Source organism: Carassius gibelio, chromosome B6 (assembly GCF_023724105.1).
Source record: "Carassius gibelio isolate Cgi1373 ecotype wild population from Czech Republic chromosome B6, carGib1.2-hapl.c, whole genome shotgun sequence".
NCBI lineage: Eukaryota > Metazoa > Chordata > Actinopteri > Cypriniformes > Cyprinidae > Carassius > Carassius gibelio.
Window position 1 is genome coordinate 19,652,395 of NC_068401.1, and position 17,170 is coordinate 19,669,564.

The 17,170-nt window shown below is 40.0% G+C and overlaps 1 protein-coding gene across 3 annotated transcripts in view; it reads left to right on the forward strand.

The window, feature by feature from the left end:
• The window catches only part of LOC127959805 (mitochondrial 10-formyltetrahydrofolate dehydrogenase-like), an 83,390-nt gene that overhangs the window by 13,880 nt on the left and 52,340 nt on the right, over positions 1–17,170 (forward strand). For 2 of the 3 annotated variants that reach the window (XM_052559189.1, XM_052559191.1), the window contains exons 2-4: positions 6,019–6,142; positions 7,411–7,526; positions 7,665–8,125. In XM_052559189.1, the coding sequence (XP_052415149.1) occupies positions 6,019–6,142; positions 7,411–7,526; positions 7,665–7,838 (414 nt within the window). In that variant the 3' untranslated portion in view covers positions 7,839–8,125. Of the gene's footprint in view, positions 1–6,018; positions 6,143–7,410; positions 7,527–7,664; positions 8,126–17,170 lie in introns of those variants that run through there. The other variant, XM_052559190.1, reaches the window with a different exon arrangement.

Here is a 17,170-nt window from a genome sequence, read left to right on the forward strand (position 1 = left end):
GGGGTCGTCTCACAAACTGCCTGTGGCACTTGGACCCAAAAAGAACAATTTTACTCTCATCAGTCCACAAAATGTTCCTCCATTTCTCTTTAGGCCAGTTGATGTGTTCTTTGGCAAATTGTAACCTCTTCTGCACATGCCTTTTTTTTAACAGAGGGACTTTGCGGGGGATTCTTGAAAATAGATTAGCTTCACACAGACGTCTTCTAACTACAGTACTTACAGGTAACTCCAGACTGTCTTTGATCATCCTGGAGGTGATCATTGGCTGAGCCTTTGCCATTCTGGTTGTTCTTCTATCCATTTTGATGGTTGTCTTCCGTTTTCTTCCACGTCTCTCTGGTTTTGCTCTCCATTTTAAGGCATTGGAGATCATTTTAGCTGAACAGCCTATCATTTTTTGCACCTCTTTATAGGTTTTCCCCTCTCTAATCAACTTTTTAATCAAAGTACGCTGTTCTTCTGAACAATGTCTTGAACAACCCATTTTCCTCAGCTTTCAAATGCATGTTCAACAAGTGTTGGCTTCATCCTTAAATAGGGGCCACCTGATTCACACCTGTTTCTTCACAAAATTGATGACCTCAGTGATTGAATGCCACACTGCTATTTTTTTGAACACACCCCTTTCAACTAATTCAACTAATTGCCCAATTGCACAGCCTTAAGAGCGTGCATATCATGAATGCTGGGTCTCATTTGTTTTCTGAGAATCTACTGAACCTACTGGTAACTTGTTTGCCACTTAGCAATAAAAAAATATACGAAAAACCTTGATTATTCTGGTTAGTCACATTGTACTGCTATTATTTTGAACAATACTGTAAATGGAGAAGAGAAGTGGTCCAAGTACTGAGCCTTGAGGAACCCCAGTAGCAAGGTGGTATGACTTTGAAACATCACCCCTCCAAGACACACTGAAGGATCTGTCAGAGAGGTAGGACTTAACCCACAGGAGAACAGTTCCAGAGATGCCCATCTTTCTGAGGGTGGACAGGAGAATCTGGTGATTAATAGTGTCAAAAGCAGCAGACAGGTCCAGTAAGATGAGTACCGAGGATTTTGAAGCTGCTCTTGCTAGTCGCAGGGCTTCAGTAACCGAGAGCAGAGCAGTCTCAGTTGAGTGGCCACTTTTGAAGCCAGATTGGCTGCTGTCCAGGAGGTTGTTCTGTACAAGGAACATAGAAAGCTGGTTGAACACAGCTCGCTCAAGTGTCTTTGCAATGAATGGAAGAAGGGATACCGGTCTGTAGTTTTCAAGAAGCGCTGGATTTAGAGATGGTTTCTTGAGCAGTGGGCTTACCCGAGTGTAACGGATATGCAGATCATCGATTCATGGGTTAAATTCAGGCATACAAATGAAACCCCTTTGTGCACTAAATGCCTGGCCTGGCGCCAGCCTGGCTGGACTTAAATTATTTACGATACCCGTGCGAGCCTCAAAGGAGATATGCAACCCCCAACCAAATTCCTTAACTCACACACCCAAAAAGAAACCTTTCTTAAAGTTCCTTACTTTTGTAAGTCCTTATTAATATGTATTTTTAATGTTTGTGTATTGCATAAAAATGGTTAATCCTGGGTAAATGGTTAAAGTGCTGACTTATAAGTGGAAATGTTCTCCTCAGTCTAACTCTTTCTCAAATAGTCATGTTTATGTAACCCCCACTCCTTGGCAGCTTCATAAAACTTTATGACCCCTGGGCAACAGGACAGGAGAGAAGCCAAATCACTGGCTTCTTTTCCCAATGCATTCTAAACTATTACCTTTTTGTTTTTATGTTTTCTAAATGTATTACGTATTTCTTTTTGGTACATTAGATGTTTCCCATATAAATTGGGACTATCTGCAATTTATTAGCGTGTGTTAATCTTTAATGTGTGTAATTCTGCATTTGAATGTAACTTCGTGTTTCTATCAGTTATATATATGTACTGTTTGGTGTTCTTGTAATCGTCATGCTTTGACAGACCCACTTATCTAAAGCAAAGTAATGAAAAATTTATTATTCTGGAATTACGAACTTGCTAGAATATCCCTATTGAAATCTGACAAGCCCTAAATCATTAGGGGGTTGTTTCCACAGAGACAAAGGAACTTTTTCCCGCTGCAGATCGCGGACGTTCATTGGTTGTTCACGCGAACAGAGGCGTGAACTATCTCAAGCTATAAGAGTTCTCGGACAACCGCGAGTCCCCCGGCGCGGCCTTGGGCAGTCATTATCATGGCTCCTTCGGAAGCTTTCGTTTTCGTTGTTTTCTTTTCTTTTCTTTACTAAGTTTATTCAACTATTCGCCTCTCCACACAAGAAAGACCAATTCTGGAACATTGCTGGTTAAACCTTTCAAATACCGCGCGATCCCGCAACAGCCGGAAGATGAACGAACACCCCTTGCCACGAAGGACCACGTGGCTCCACGCTCACGCCAAGATCCAGCGCAGCTCACACGCGCATCACACGGCCTCCGGCACACGCACGCTGTTTTCAAAAGGACCAGCGCACGCACGCTGAGCCATGCATTTATCACTTTTCTATGGAGATTTAAATGCTGCTTTAAAGTGTTGCTGTGATTTGATTGGTGTTGGCTGCTAAGGTTTACTGACTGTGATTTCCATATCTGAGTCCATTCAGTGACCTCATTCATTTCTCTCTCTCTCTCTCTCTCTCTCTCTCTCTTATTTGGATTCCGTTATGTCTTGTAAAAAGTTTACTGTCTGGATTGTCGTACGCATATTTACTCTGTGTGATTTGTAGTTTCGATGTATTATTAGCCAATTATTAAAAACCCATATATCCATGATCCTTGTCTCCACCACCCGCTCACATTACGAGTCACTGAGATGTCTGATCTTTAGCTACAAGCTTTAAATTTAGAAACTAAATTTATCATAAGGATAGGATAATGTTTTCATGGCCAGAGAATATTTTTCCTTGAATTATAAGAAGTGATAACTTTATTGAAAATTGATAGGTCAATCTGGTTTGCTGGACAAACCACTGTTTGATTTGCAGTAATTTACAGTAAGAGATATCACAATAATTGATATGAAGAATGGAATATTGACATATTAATGAGTAAGTTACAGGGCCCTGTAATTAGTTATTGGTATAGACAATTGAGCTATTTTTCATAATCAATAAAAAATTTTTGCAACTGTCATATGATATATAAATATTAATCATATTCCTGATTAATTATTCAAATTCCCTATATATCATTTGAGTTAATTATTCTGTACAGCTCATTGTTGCTACACGAGCCTGCTTGAATGCTAAGGGAAATGTTACAGATTGAAGAGTGGAGTAGATAATGTGAGTAAGCGGACGTATGACTGAAGAAGAGATCGTTTGAAGGAGGTGAGTGGGGATAGGATCAAGTGGACAAGTAGTAGGATGATTGGACAGGAGAATTTTGGAGACGTCCATCTCTGAGAGTGGGGAGAAGGAGGATAAAGAGTGTGCGTCGGTCATTGTGAAGTTGTCCTCAGTCTACAGAGTGGGGAATTGGTCACTGATGGATCTTGTCTTATTTGTGAAGAAAGCTGCAAAGTCGTCCGCTGTAAGAGTCGATGGAGGAAGTGGAGGCGGCAGATTAAGAAGAGAAGAGAAAGTCTTGAAGAGTGTCCAAGCATCACAGCAGCTGTTAATTTTGTTGTGGTAGTAGGATGTTTTAGCTGTGAAGACATTTGGAGAGAAGGAAGAGAGGAGAGATTGATACACACTGAGGTCCGTAGAGTTTTTTGATTTCTGCCATTTCCTCTCTGCAGCCCTGAGTTTAGAGTGATGTTCACGGAGAACCTCGGACAGCCAGGGGGCAGATGGGGCAGTGCGTGCTGGTCTAGACAACAGTGGGCAAAAGTTGTCCAAGCTAGATGTTAAAGTGGAGCAAAGAGTGTCCGTAGCACTGTTCGTGTCCAGAGCAGAAAACTGAGAGAGTGGTGGAAGAGAGGATGAAACCACAGCAGATAGGCGAGATGGAGAGAGTGAGCGTAGGTTCCGTTGAAAGGTGACCTGCGTTGGAGTGTGTGCCACTTCAGGAGTAAGTGCTAGGTTAGCAGTAATGAGGAAGTGGTCAGAGGTGTACAGTGGAGCAACTGAAGAGGTGTCCACAGAGCAACAGTGCGTGTAGATGAGGTCCAGTTGGTTGCCCGATTTGTGAATCGCTGTAGTAGACACTAGCTTGAGATCAAATGAGGTGAGCAGAGTTTTGAAGTCAGCAGCCTGGGGTTTATCTAGGTGGATGTTGAAGTCACCAAGCAGTACCAGAGGAGTACCATCTGCAGGAAAGTTTAATAGCAGCACATCCAACTCCTCCAAGAAGTTTCCCAGTTGACCTGGGAGATGATAAATGACCACAAAGTGGATTTTAACAGGGTGGGTTACAGTAATGGCATGTGATTCAAATGAACCAGTACCTGTAGGTGATGGCTGAAGATTAAATTTCCATTCTTTGGATATAAGGAGACCCGTACCTCCACCCCTCCCAGTGGTACGAGGAGTGTGGGAACAAGTAAAATTAGTGGAAAGGGCTGCAGGGGTGGCAGTATCTTCAGGTTTGATCCAAGTCTCTGTCAGTGCCATGAGGTTGAGACCGGAATGAGTAGCAATAGAAGAAATGAAGTCTGCTTTTGTTAACTGCAGACTGGCAGTTCCAGAGACCAACTGGAATAGAGAGTGTAGTAGTGGAGGTCAGAGGGACATGGCGTAGGTTTGTCAGACAGGCCTTCCTGCGACGTACATAGCGTGCTCTCCGAGTGTTAGTAGTGATAGTAGAGATCTGAAAGCACATAGTGACTACAAGTGTAAGATATATTTGAGAACAAGCTATACAAAAAGTAAAAAAAGAGAAAAAACAATACTCAAGTGCCCTGTCGGTGTCCTCGGTGGAGTCGCGCAGGTAGAGTCGATTGTCTTTACACTCGTCGGTCTTCACACGAGGAGGGTTCACACAAGGGTTGCCGCGACCGCTGCCGCGGTGAAACCTAGCGCTTTTGTATTAGTCTGATTACCTGTGATTGGACATGCCTCACTATTTAGCAGATCGAAACCAAGCAGTCCCGCGATAGGCAAACGCAAAACCAAGCAGCACTTTCAGCACGTATTAACCAGGGTAAGACACACACAATATAAACCAAAAACTTTCCTAGATAAAGACCCAATAATTACTCAGCATTCCTAGGAACCAGGTTTAATTGCAATAAAGAAAGTAGTAACCTCTAAAACTCTTAAGTACTGAAAATACTGCCTTGGTGGCACTTTTCTGGGGACTTTTGGCATACTCGTTTCAACATGCTATGCTTTGGGACAAACTTATTATAATCTGACATACTATTTAGATGGATAGTATTAACATTGAGACGCAGGGACCATTAACATCTCCGAGTATGTGTCCGACGTTCCGACTCAAAATCAGCCGAAGTCCGAGAATAGCTATTGTCCTAGAACTAGGCCTACAAGTTCTGCAAACATATTTTTTTAAAACATATATTTTTTTGCTCATATGGGACCCCTGTTGATTACTGTAGCTTGTATTAGTTATTTTACAGTGCCTAAGCACGTAGCCGGTTGTATACTAAAGGTTAACTTATTCAATATATTTTATTCTAAATTAAATCTAGCAATACATCATATAAAATACAAATGTTAATTGTTTCCTATTTTGTTTTGTGCAGGTTCTTAACAAATTATTAAAGATGATCAAACATGATAGATTTAATAAGCTATACAGCTAGCATGCTAACATAGGCTAATCTAGCATGCTTAGCAATTTCAATTTCAGAGGGTTCTTGTCCAGTAGCAGGTCAGACTACCTGAATTTCCTTTAAACATGGTCTTGTATAACAAGCATAGGTTTGTGAAATCAATCCAAAGCAACCTGACAAGCAATTTATAAGAACCAACAATATCTGCATTACAAAACCCCAAAATTTACTTAAGACAGAGTGGTAAACAAGCAAGAGAAGTGCAGTTAGTAATAGTTTTTTTTTAATCCGTATGTGTGTTGCTTTCATTTCAGATGAAGATTGCTTTGATTGGCCAGAGTCTTTTTGGACAGGAAGTGTACAAGGAACTGAAGGATGGCCACATGATTGTTGGTGTATTCACCATCCCTGACAAAGATGGAAAAGTGGACCCTCTTGGTAAGCCTCTTGTTTCTGTTAAGATCATTGATGCTATTTTTAAAGAGATAATTCACTCAAAAATTGCCCATGCTATCCCAGGTTTATATGACTTTCTTTCTTCTATGAAACACAAACAGGTTTTTTTAAATATAAGCCACATCTTTGGGTCCATTTAATGTGTGGAGTCCTTTTGAAGTTTAAATGAACACACAAACAGATACAATATTCCATAGACCCCAGTTGAGTGAAAAAACATTTATTGTGAAAAAAAGTGCTCTTATTTGAATATCTTTTATAAATGATTATGGGAACGTCATTAAGTTTGAGGGACTGATGCATATTATATGGTCTCAGAAAATTGATGATTTTTCTGAAAATATTAATTTGTGTTCTTCTCAGGAAAGGAACTCCTATATCTGGGAAAACAAAAGGGTCATTAAATGACAACAGAATTTAGATTTTGTCAAATGTTTGGAGTGAATATTTTGTCCAATATGTTCAGACCAGTAAAAAAAATATGGCAGGCCAACTGAATGAAATGCAAATTCACTCTATGACAGTAACAGTAACTCTTATGTAACAGCGGCAGCTCTGCTCTAGTATCAAACATTCATTGTGGTCTGAATCTGTCCTTTTAAAAAAAAATGCATAAAAAATTTAAATCATACATAAATAGAGTTCTTACAAAAAATTACTTGAATACAATTCTTTTACGGTGAATATGTTTTGCACTACGGAACCTTGGCCAAGCTTTGTCTTTAAAATATAAACTTGCATGTTATTTGCTGAAAGCTTTTTCATGGCAGGTGTGCCTCGCCACTGCCCTTTTTTAAATATGAATCCCAAAAAAAAAAGAAAAAAAAAGAATTTTTTTTACACAAATTGAAATAAATCTTTACACTCTCCACAGCGACTGAGGCAGAGAAGGATGGTGTTCCAGTGTTCAATTTTCCCCGCTGGAGGCTGAAAGGAAAGGCCATCACAGAAGTGGTGGATCAGTATAGGGCTGTCAAAATGGCTTAATATTTAATATTTTTTAAAACAAATGCATATAATTTAAGGCAGCTTGCTATCAGGTGCTTTGCTGGATAAATGTTCTCTTTAGTGCATCTGAGGCCCAATGTTTTATTCACTGACAGAAACCGCATAAGATGAGCAAATGATAACAGTGTGTAAATTATGTAAAATTCTGTTGTTTTAACATAAGTTATGTTTTGCTATTTTGTGTCCTCTATGGACTCTGATTCATGGTGATAAAAAGGGTGGGTTTACTATATTCTGGGCAGATGATGGACTGGACACAGGCCCAATTCTTTTACAAAGAGAATGTGATGTGGAGCCAAACGAAAATGTAAACAGCATCTACAAGCGCATCCTGTTCCCAGAGGGAGTCATAGTCATGGTGGGGATCAGTGCAGAAACTTCTACAGCTACATCATATTACAAACTATAGTATACTATGCTATACATTTAAAACAGAATCCATTCACCATTTTAATGAGAGTCCCCTTGGATTCTTGTGTTTGTATTTTTGTTTTAGGTGGAGGCAGTCAAGTTAATTGCAGCAGGTACAGCTCCGAGAATAAAGCAACAAGAGGAAGGAGCCACATATGAGTGTATTCAGAAGAAAGAAAATTCAAAGGTGGAGTACTCTAGCAAAGCACAACAGCCGATATATATAGATGGATGGATAGATTCAACCTTATTGTTGTAGAAAAAATGTAAACATTTAAACTATATGGTTGGTTGAATAGCCTGGCGCTGAGGTGAGAGGACGATGGCGCACTGTGGCTGCCGCTTCTACATCAGCGTGTTAAATTGTATATTTTATATTATATCTGCTAACATGCGGCTTTGCTGGTTTTTATTTGTTTTTATTAGAGGTGGTCATAGATTAATTTTTTAATCTAGATTAATCTCACCGTGATCTTGAAATTAATCTAGATTAAAATAGCTCATTCGAATTCTGCCGACGGCATTCAGAATATGTGTGTTACCCAAATAAAATTGACAAACAGTAAGTCTTTGAGAAGGGGTTTATCAAGCTAGGTGGTGTATAACGGTGGTAGGCGCCCTAATTTAAATAACCAGTTTAAAGAAAAAAAACCTTCTGGCGCCAGACAGGATTAAACCTGTCAAAAATTTATTTAACCCAGGATAGCAGAAAAATAACCACCTGTTACACAACAAATAATAATAATCCCAGACTAAAGGTCATCAGGATATTTATTCTTTCATATGTTCAAAATCATAACACAGAAAAAACCGAAATGGACAAAAAATAAATTAAGCAAAATAAGAAATGACCACACGTTCCCACTAGCGGTTTCTCTTCCGAATCCGTGCCCGTGCAATAAAGAAAAAGAGAGAACAAAGAAAACATTAGATAAACATCTCATTAAGTTTCATTAAAATCACACACATTAAATCAACAGCATCAATTATTTTAACGGGCAACAACAATTATAAACAAAACACTAAGCACACAAAATGTGCGAATATTAAAGCTATGTGAGTTGGTGCGTGCGTGTGTTGCAGAGTGTAATGGCGGCGCAAAGGTACTGACCACGTTTGCAGGTATTGAAGGCACCAATGAGTATCGCGGGTCACCCGACAGCAAGATAGGTGGATAAGCAGCAGTTTTTCCTTGTCTTCAGGACTGCTCATGAAAGTTGGTCTGGAAGTGCAATGCTTGTCATGCACCAGACATCAAACCCATGAAACAGCTGATTGACACGCAGCCGTCTTTCCACCCTAAACTATCACTCATACGGGCTACCCTTATGTGCAAACAAACGAATGACGCTTCTGATTCAGGTATGACACGCTCCCTTTAAATACAACTCCCTTCCGCCGTTAATTGACACACTCCACCCAGAAATCACGCTAAAATGAAAGTGAAAGTAACCAATGTCGTAGAACAGATTCTTTTGTTTGCCACAGGTGCATTAGAAAAGGGGCTCATCTCCTGTTTCCAAAATGCATCACAAAGTGCTTGAAAAAGATGTAAACTAATTCCACATTGCACAAGGTGCAAACAACCTTACGCCTATTTCACACATACTCCATCTGCAGTGCGTACACTGGGCCCTGTTTGAAATTGTTAAATTTTTATGTTTTTTATTTTTATTTATTTGTGCTATTTACACAATGTTTACGTTTTTTTTCAAGTTTGTAGGTGTCAAGGTACAGAAACCAAATAATTAAATGTAAAATAGCACTGGATAGTCTTTAATGTAAAAATGAAATATACAATCAAACCTACATTTATTCAGACACCTTCAACATTTCTCACATTATTACAGTTTTGCTATATATATATCAAAAATTATACCTGGTGTCTGGATAATTTTTGGTTTGGCTGTTAAAACTACAAAGTAATTCATTCAAGAGCAGTGAGTGATTTTCATTTTCTTGGGTTAACATTACACTAGCCATTAGCTAAATTAGGCGCGGTCCCTTTAAGAGACGATGAACGCATCCAATATAATACACATCCCATTTTTTCCTCAACTGTTTACTTTCACTTAAGAAATAACTGACAGTTTTTTCGAGCATAATTTCCAAGGTGGATATTTATGGAATAAAATCACTGTCAAAAATGATCGTATGTAATTCAAAACATTTGTGTGTAATTTTAATATACTCCTGCATAATTTAAAACCATTGTACGTAATTCTGTTTTTTGTAAGAATTGGATTCCAAAATCTATGGCCACGACAGTTTAAAGATACGTGATTTTGTGCGTTTTTTAGAGTAGGCTACAACTCTAAAATGTACGACTGTGACAGTTTACAGACGCGGCGCTTGTTTTCACAATAGCTCTGTTACACACACGACATACGAATTAAGACCACGAAATGCGGTGTGCGAAACGGCTGTCAAAAATAAGTCATCAAGGTTAGTAATGCCCGTGACCTTGATGACGTATTTTTGACAGCCATTTCACACACCGCATTTCGTGGTCATAATTCGCATGTCGTGTGTGTAACAGAGCTATTGTGAAAACAAGCGCCTTGTCTGTAAACTGTCACAGTCGTACGTTTTAGAGTTGTACTCTAAAAAACACACAAAATTGCGTATCTGTAAACTGTTGTGGCAGTATATTTTGGAATCCAACTCCGACAAAAAACAGAATTACGTACAATAGTTTTAAATTACGCACAAGTATATTAAAATTACACACAAATGTTTTGAATTATTTACGATTATTTTTGAAAGTGATTTTATTCCATAGATATTTTGACATATTTTGTATGTATTTGTCGGCACAAGCAAAAATAAGCAAATTCGGTGTTCAAGTGTTTTGAGACGCCATTCTCTGCATGAGCCCTGAACACCAGAACACCGTGAGTAGCCTACTGAATTGGGCTCTTTCACATCTTTTTGTTTGTTCAAACTGCGATTTGTATTTGTTCGTTCATGTGCAGGAGGGACTTCGAGGAGAACTTTGCAGAAGAGAGCTCGGTTCAGTGTCGCTGTCCGTGATATGGGGCTCTCTCTCTCTCTTGTGCGCATCGCGTCTTGTGTTTGGATGCTTTAATGTTTAAATCGACAAGCGGTAAGGCGTACAAACTAGTGATGGGAAGTTCGATTCTTTTCCGCGAACCGGTTCTTTCGGATGGTTCGATTCAATAAACCGGTTGAAAAAAACGGTTCATCGGTTCTTTCACGCTCTTGACGTCATTGGCGATGACGTAATGGCGTCACGTCTATCAAACATTCAAATATATAAAGTCAGTAATCATAACTTTAGTCAGTTAAAACCTCATCATGAAAAGTTTACATTTGAGTTTTGCAACAACACCTAAATACAGTAACAGCAATAATGTGCATATGAGGATTTAAGTCTTGAAGATATAAAGTAAATAAATTAGGTGTCATCAGCGCAGAAACCATGATCCACTTACTAAACATAATCCATTGCGATGTATTTGTTATTAAATGAACTTACGTTTCGCCAGATTGCCCTTCATCCAAGCCCTCGAAATACCCGCGCTCATAACATTACTAGTACAGAATCAGAATCAATCACCAAAAGAATCCCTTCGGTTCAGACATGCTGTGAGTCAGTTGGCTTCACGCTGAATCGCGCATGCGCAGTATCATCAGTTCATCGGTTCTCAATTCGGACGCGTCCGACAGAAACGATTCTCGGTTGAGTGTACTGATGATCCGAAAACCGATGCAACCGGTTCTTGACTCGAGAACGAGAATCGCTCTAACCGGCACATGCTGCAGTTCAGTGTCATCAGCTGCTCTACTCGTGTTCATGTTCTGTTTACTACAAACTCAATTTGTGAATGTGTCATCATTACAGTACAGATATCTCATAAATCATCCCTTATTCCTATTAAACATAAGAGTCTTTAGAGTCTTAATTATTGTCCAACTTCCCTGAAAACCCATTTGGCCTATACATTATATACAATATACAAATTGGAAACATTAATCTAAAAAAAATAATAATAATAAAAAATCAAAATAAAATATAGTTATTTTATCACACTTTCCGATGTTTAACAAAATACTTACAAAATTACACGCATGCGCAGTATCATCAGTTCATCGGTTCTCAATTCGGACGCGTCCGACAGAAACGATTCTCGGTTGAGTGTACTGGTGATCCGAAAACCGAAGCAACCGGTTCTTGACTCGAGAACGAGAATCAGCTCATCGGTTCTCAAATCGGACGCGTCCGACAGAAACGATTCTCGGTTGAGTGTACTGGTGATCCGAAAACCGAAGCAACCGGTTCTTGACTCGAGAACGAGAACTGCTCCAGTAGTGGGCGTGTTCGTTCATTATCTGGCTCGGCTCAGTGTTCATCTTCAGTTCGGTCTTCACAGCATTTCATTCAGGGTACTGTTTGAGTAAATGAATTACTCCGGGATATTGGTTTATTCTGACTCAGAGGGAGTGTCAATCACGTTAAAAAAGTTAACCGCTTAAGTAATTTGTGTATTTATGCTTATTGGAGACGTGAACCGTTTCAAACGATTCAGTTCGATTTGGTGAACTGGTTCAACCGGTTCACTAAGAAGAACCGGTTAAATTGAACGATTCGTTCACGAATCGGCCATCACTAGTACAAACATGTGAAAAAGATATGCTTTCATGACAAGGCGTAGCAGTGGCCCGTCAACTGTCCTGAGCATCTTTTTAGGCTGGCTTCAGCCAGTCTGTTATATCAAATATCAAGGTGAAAGTCATCATAGCTTGCTTAGTATAAACCCAGCTCCCAACCCAACTTTGAGAATAGATTAAAGGCGATATTCTTTTTATCGCCCGATAAGAGTCTCGCGTTAACGCAGCACGTTAACGCCGTTAACGGCCCACCACTAATTATTATACAAAGTACGTTCATCATGGCTCCCGCAGGAAACTGCATTCAAGCGGAGCAGTTATAAACAGTTTGGCCTCAGAGGCGTCTGGATCATCGCTATTTATCTCCGCATCATGTCTGCTCTGCTAATTTCTCCTACCTCCATAAGAATCTATTAACATCAAAGTGACGTCACTTTGTGACATTCTTTTGGACAAAAAACTGGACTTCTTTTGCCTCTGTGAAACATGACTATCTCAATCTAAATATGTGTACTCTGCCTTCTACACTTATCCGTGCTCCACTGGCCACGCCGGTGGTCTTGCTGTCATTTATAGATCTGATGTTGCAGTTACTGAGGTTTCATTGCCTTGCTTTTCATCATTTGAATGCTTGGCTTTCAAGCTGACTGGTCTCTCATCAGTTCTTGTATTGAATATCTACCAGTGCCAGTGCACTCTGTCCAGTTATTCTTTTAAGTGGTGATCTAAATTTTCATGTTGATAATTTGGCTTGCAATAATGCTGTGTGCCTCATGGATGCACTTGAATGTTTTTACTTCACTCAGCATGTTGACGTTCCGACAAACAAACATGGACATATATTAGATCTGGTCTCCACTTCAGGAGTATTTATTGAACAACTTCAGTGTACTGATGTATGTATAAGTGATCACAAGCTCCTCAAGTTCACTCTATGGGTGATTTACCAGCCTCTATTAACCAGTATAATGTTGCTCTTACAGCTATTCTGGATGAGTTTGCTCCTTTGAAAAAATGTGTTGTGTCTTTTAAGAGATCATCTCCCTGGTACACATCTGAGTTGCGCAAATTTAAGTTGTTAGGCAGACAGTTGGAACTGAAATATAAAAAATATGGTCTAACAGTTCACAGATTAATGTTTAATCAGCATCAGATTGAGTATCAAAATGGTCTCAAAGCTGCAAAAGGGGCACATTATTCTACTATTATTAGTAGCAACATCTCTTATCCCCATGTTCTGTTTAGAACAGTCAATAATCTAATCAAACCTTCTAATGACTTTAACTGTTCCACCAATGAGAAGTGTAATGCATTTCTCAATTATTTTTCAACTAAAATTGAGAATATCTGTCACAGGGTCTTTGTGACAACCATCTTGAGTGATGTCACTAGAGAGTCCTTCTCCTAACTATAAGAGAGAAAGGTTTCTCAAGTAATTTGTTTCCTTTGAATATGTATGTTACGTATACTTGCATATGATTTCTTGCACGTATGTTTATTTGTATTTTATTATTTTTGTTATTGTTTTTGTTATTTTCATTTTTATTATGTATTCTTGTGTTGTATAAGAAACATGTTACCTGTCATATGGTATGTTCCAGAGTAGGAGGAGTTGGGGCCTATAAAATGGCTCCAGAACGTTAGTAGGATAGTTCAGAGATAGGAGGCGAGGAGAGAGTTCCCGGGGAAGTGCTGCTTATGTAGTACAGTTGCACATACAGGTCAGGTTATGTTTTTCTGATTGCTTTGACCTTATGTTTGGTGCAGTTTATATTCTGTTGCATCTAAATTTTTTTGTTCTTTTTTTTTTTTTTCACCAATACTGAGTGACTGTCACTGTGCGCCATAATAAAAGCACATGTTAACTATGACCAACTGTTTCCTCTGTCAATTGGAGCCATCGTAACAGTTGGTGTCAGAAGTTAAGGAAAACATAACAGTTGTTGTCTAACAGCAGTTAAAGTGACAGTGACTCAAAAATGCCACCGAAGACCAGGGGTCAGGTCACTACAGAGGTGGAAACAGAAGGAGATCAGGATGCAGTGGGTGGCATTCCAGAAGAAGGTGTCCAACCTGCTGAGGTCCCAACTACCACAGGTGATGGAGCTGTGACAGCCCTGGCAGGGATTTTCCAGGCCTTCCTGCAGTACCAGAAGGAGAGGGATGAGAGGCAAGAGAGGGAGTCGGTACGACGGGAGCAGCAATTCAAGGTCCTCAATCATCAGGTCACACAAATGCAGATGGATGTGGAGCACGCCAGACATAAAGTTACCTCTTCAGATCAGCCAGGAATGCGAATGCTGAGTCAGATGCCTTCATTGCCAAAATTACAAGACAGTGATGATGTGGAACATTTTCTGACTACATTCGAGAGGCTGGCAGAGGTGTACAGGTGGCCAAGAGAGGACTGGGCAGTTCACCTGATTCCCTTGCTCACTGGAAAAGCAAGAGGTGCTTTTGTTGCCATAGCGCCTGCCTTTACCTCTGACTATCACCTGGTCAAAGAGGTGATTCTTAAGAAATATGAGATTAATCCAGAAACATATAGAGAGATTTCGTTCATTGAATACCGCCGCTGATGAGTCCCCAACAGAGTTGTACATTCGCTTAAAAGACTTATTCTCAAAGTGGGTCCAGTTGGATGTGAGTAGCAAAACAGAGATGATGGAAACCTTGGTGTCGGAGCAGTATATGAGAGTGCTGTATCCAGAAGTGAGGACCTGGGTGAAGGAGAGAAATCCCAGAACTGCAGGAGAAGCAGCTGACCTGGTAGAGTCCTATATAGCAGCACGGAAGGGATCTTTTGGGACCTTTCGATACTCTGGTGTCTTTCCGGAGGCGAGAGGTAAGTCTGTGGGGTCAGGGGGTAGTATGTTCTCACAAAGTCAAGCCCAAAGTTTTAAAGTCACTGACTCAAAGCCTTCACTACCAGTAGTCACACGCCAAATATTGCCTAGAGGCGATATAGTATGTTATAATTGTGGAGAGGTAGGACATACTAGCCCACATTGCCCTTTGAGAAAACCCAAATCTGCCAGTCTGTGTTATGTGCCCCAATCTAACCCTAAGCTAGTGGTGAAGCCGGATAAGGAGCCCATCATTTCAGTGTTGTTGAATGGTAAGCCGCTGATGGCATTGGTAGACACAGGATGTACATGTACGTTAGTACAGTCAGAATATGTAGCCAGAGAGACATGGACTGAGAAAACTGTAACTGTTTGTTGTGTACATGGAGATAAGTCAGAACTGCCTACAGCTGAGGTGTATTTGGAGGTTAACAAGCAGTCCTTTTTTGATGAACGTAGGTGTTAGCACAAACCTCCCCTATCCTGTGTTGCTAGGTACTGATATGCCCATATTAGCAGACTTGGTGCAGGAGACAGCGTGGTGTGAGATAGTTAATCGAGCACAGGCTCAAAAGTTTACCCAGATGGCACGAACGGAATATTCTGTAGATAGCACCCTTCAGCAGATGGCATTTTTTGTGGATGAAAGTCTAGATGAAGAAGGGTTGTCTGAGGAAGATAGATTAGACAGACACAGGAAAAGAGTTGCAGATTTGATGAATAGCTCAGAACAGACACAGTTTGAGTGGAAAGAACCGGAGATTGAGGAGTCCTATTTTGTCATACCCAGTGAACTGGGACGACTTCAGAAAGAGGATGCTACCTTGTCTGAATGTTTTGGGAAAGTTAGCAAAGATACAACTGTTAGTTCATTGTATGGTGAGATGTTCAGGATTGCAGCAACAATGAGTTTTACAGAATAATTAACTCAAATGATATATAGGGAATTTGAATAATTAATCAGGAATATGATTAATTTATATCTCAGATGACAGTTACATTAAATTTGATTGATTATGAAAAATAGCTCAATTGCCTATACCAATAACTAATCACAGGGCACTGTAACTTACTCATTAATATGTCAATATTCCATTCTTCATACCAATTATTGTGATATCTCTTACTGTAAATTACTGCAAATCAAACAATGGTATGTCCAGCAAACCACTGTTGACCTATCAATTTTCAATAAAGTTATCACGCCTTATAATTCAAGGAAAAGTATTCTCTGGCCATGAAAATATTATCTTATCCTTATGATAAATTTAGTTTCTAAATTTAGAGCTTGTAGCTATAGATCAGACATCTCAGTGACTCATAATGTGAGTGGGGTGGAGTCCAAGCCAATCGTCAGTATATGGGTTTTTAATAAATCAACTAGTAATACATCAAACTACACATCACACAGAGTAAATATACGTACGACACTACAAACAGTAAGCTTTATACAAGACATAACGAATCCAAATAAAAGAGAGAGAGAGAGAGAGAGAGAATAGAATGAGATCACATAAGGAGCTCAGGTATGAAAATCATAGTCAGTAACTTTTGGAAGCCAACAACAATTAGATCCTAACAACACTTTAAAGCAGCATTTAAATCTCCATAGAAAAGTGATACTTGCATGGCCCAGCGCGTGAGCGTGGTCTTTTTGTGACGCTTTGTGCGCTTGTCCTTTTGAAAACAGCGTGCGTGTGCCGGAGGCCATGTGACGCACGTGCACGCTTCGCTGGATCTTTGCGTGAGTGTGGAGCACGTGGTCCTTTGTTCTGTCCTCGCGCGGTATTTGAAAGGTTCAACAAACAATGTCCCAGAATTCGTCTTCCTTGCGTGGAGAGGCGAATAGTTGAATAAACTTAGTAAAGAAAAGAAACGAACGAAACGAAAGCTTCTAAAGGAGCCATTAAAATGGCTTTTTCTCTCAGCCCCTGTGCTGAGGGGGGGGCTTGCGCTATGAGCGCGGCGCGAGGCCGCGCGGAGGGTCGCACAGGAGAGCAGCGTGTCCGAGAACCAAGAACGAGAAGAAGAGGAAGAAGAGAGGGTGGACCTTGTTTGGTCAATTCTTATAGCTTGAAATAGTTCACGCCCATTTTCGAGGGAGCATCGAATG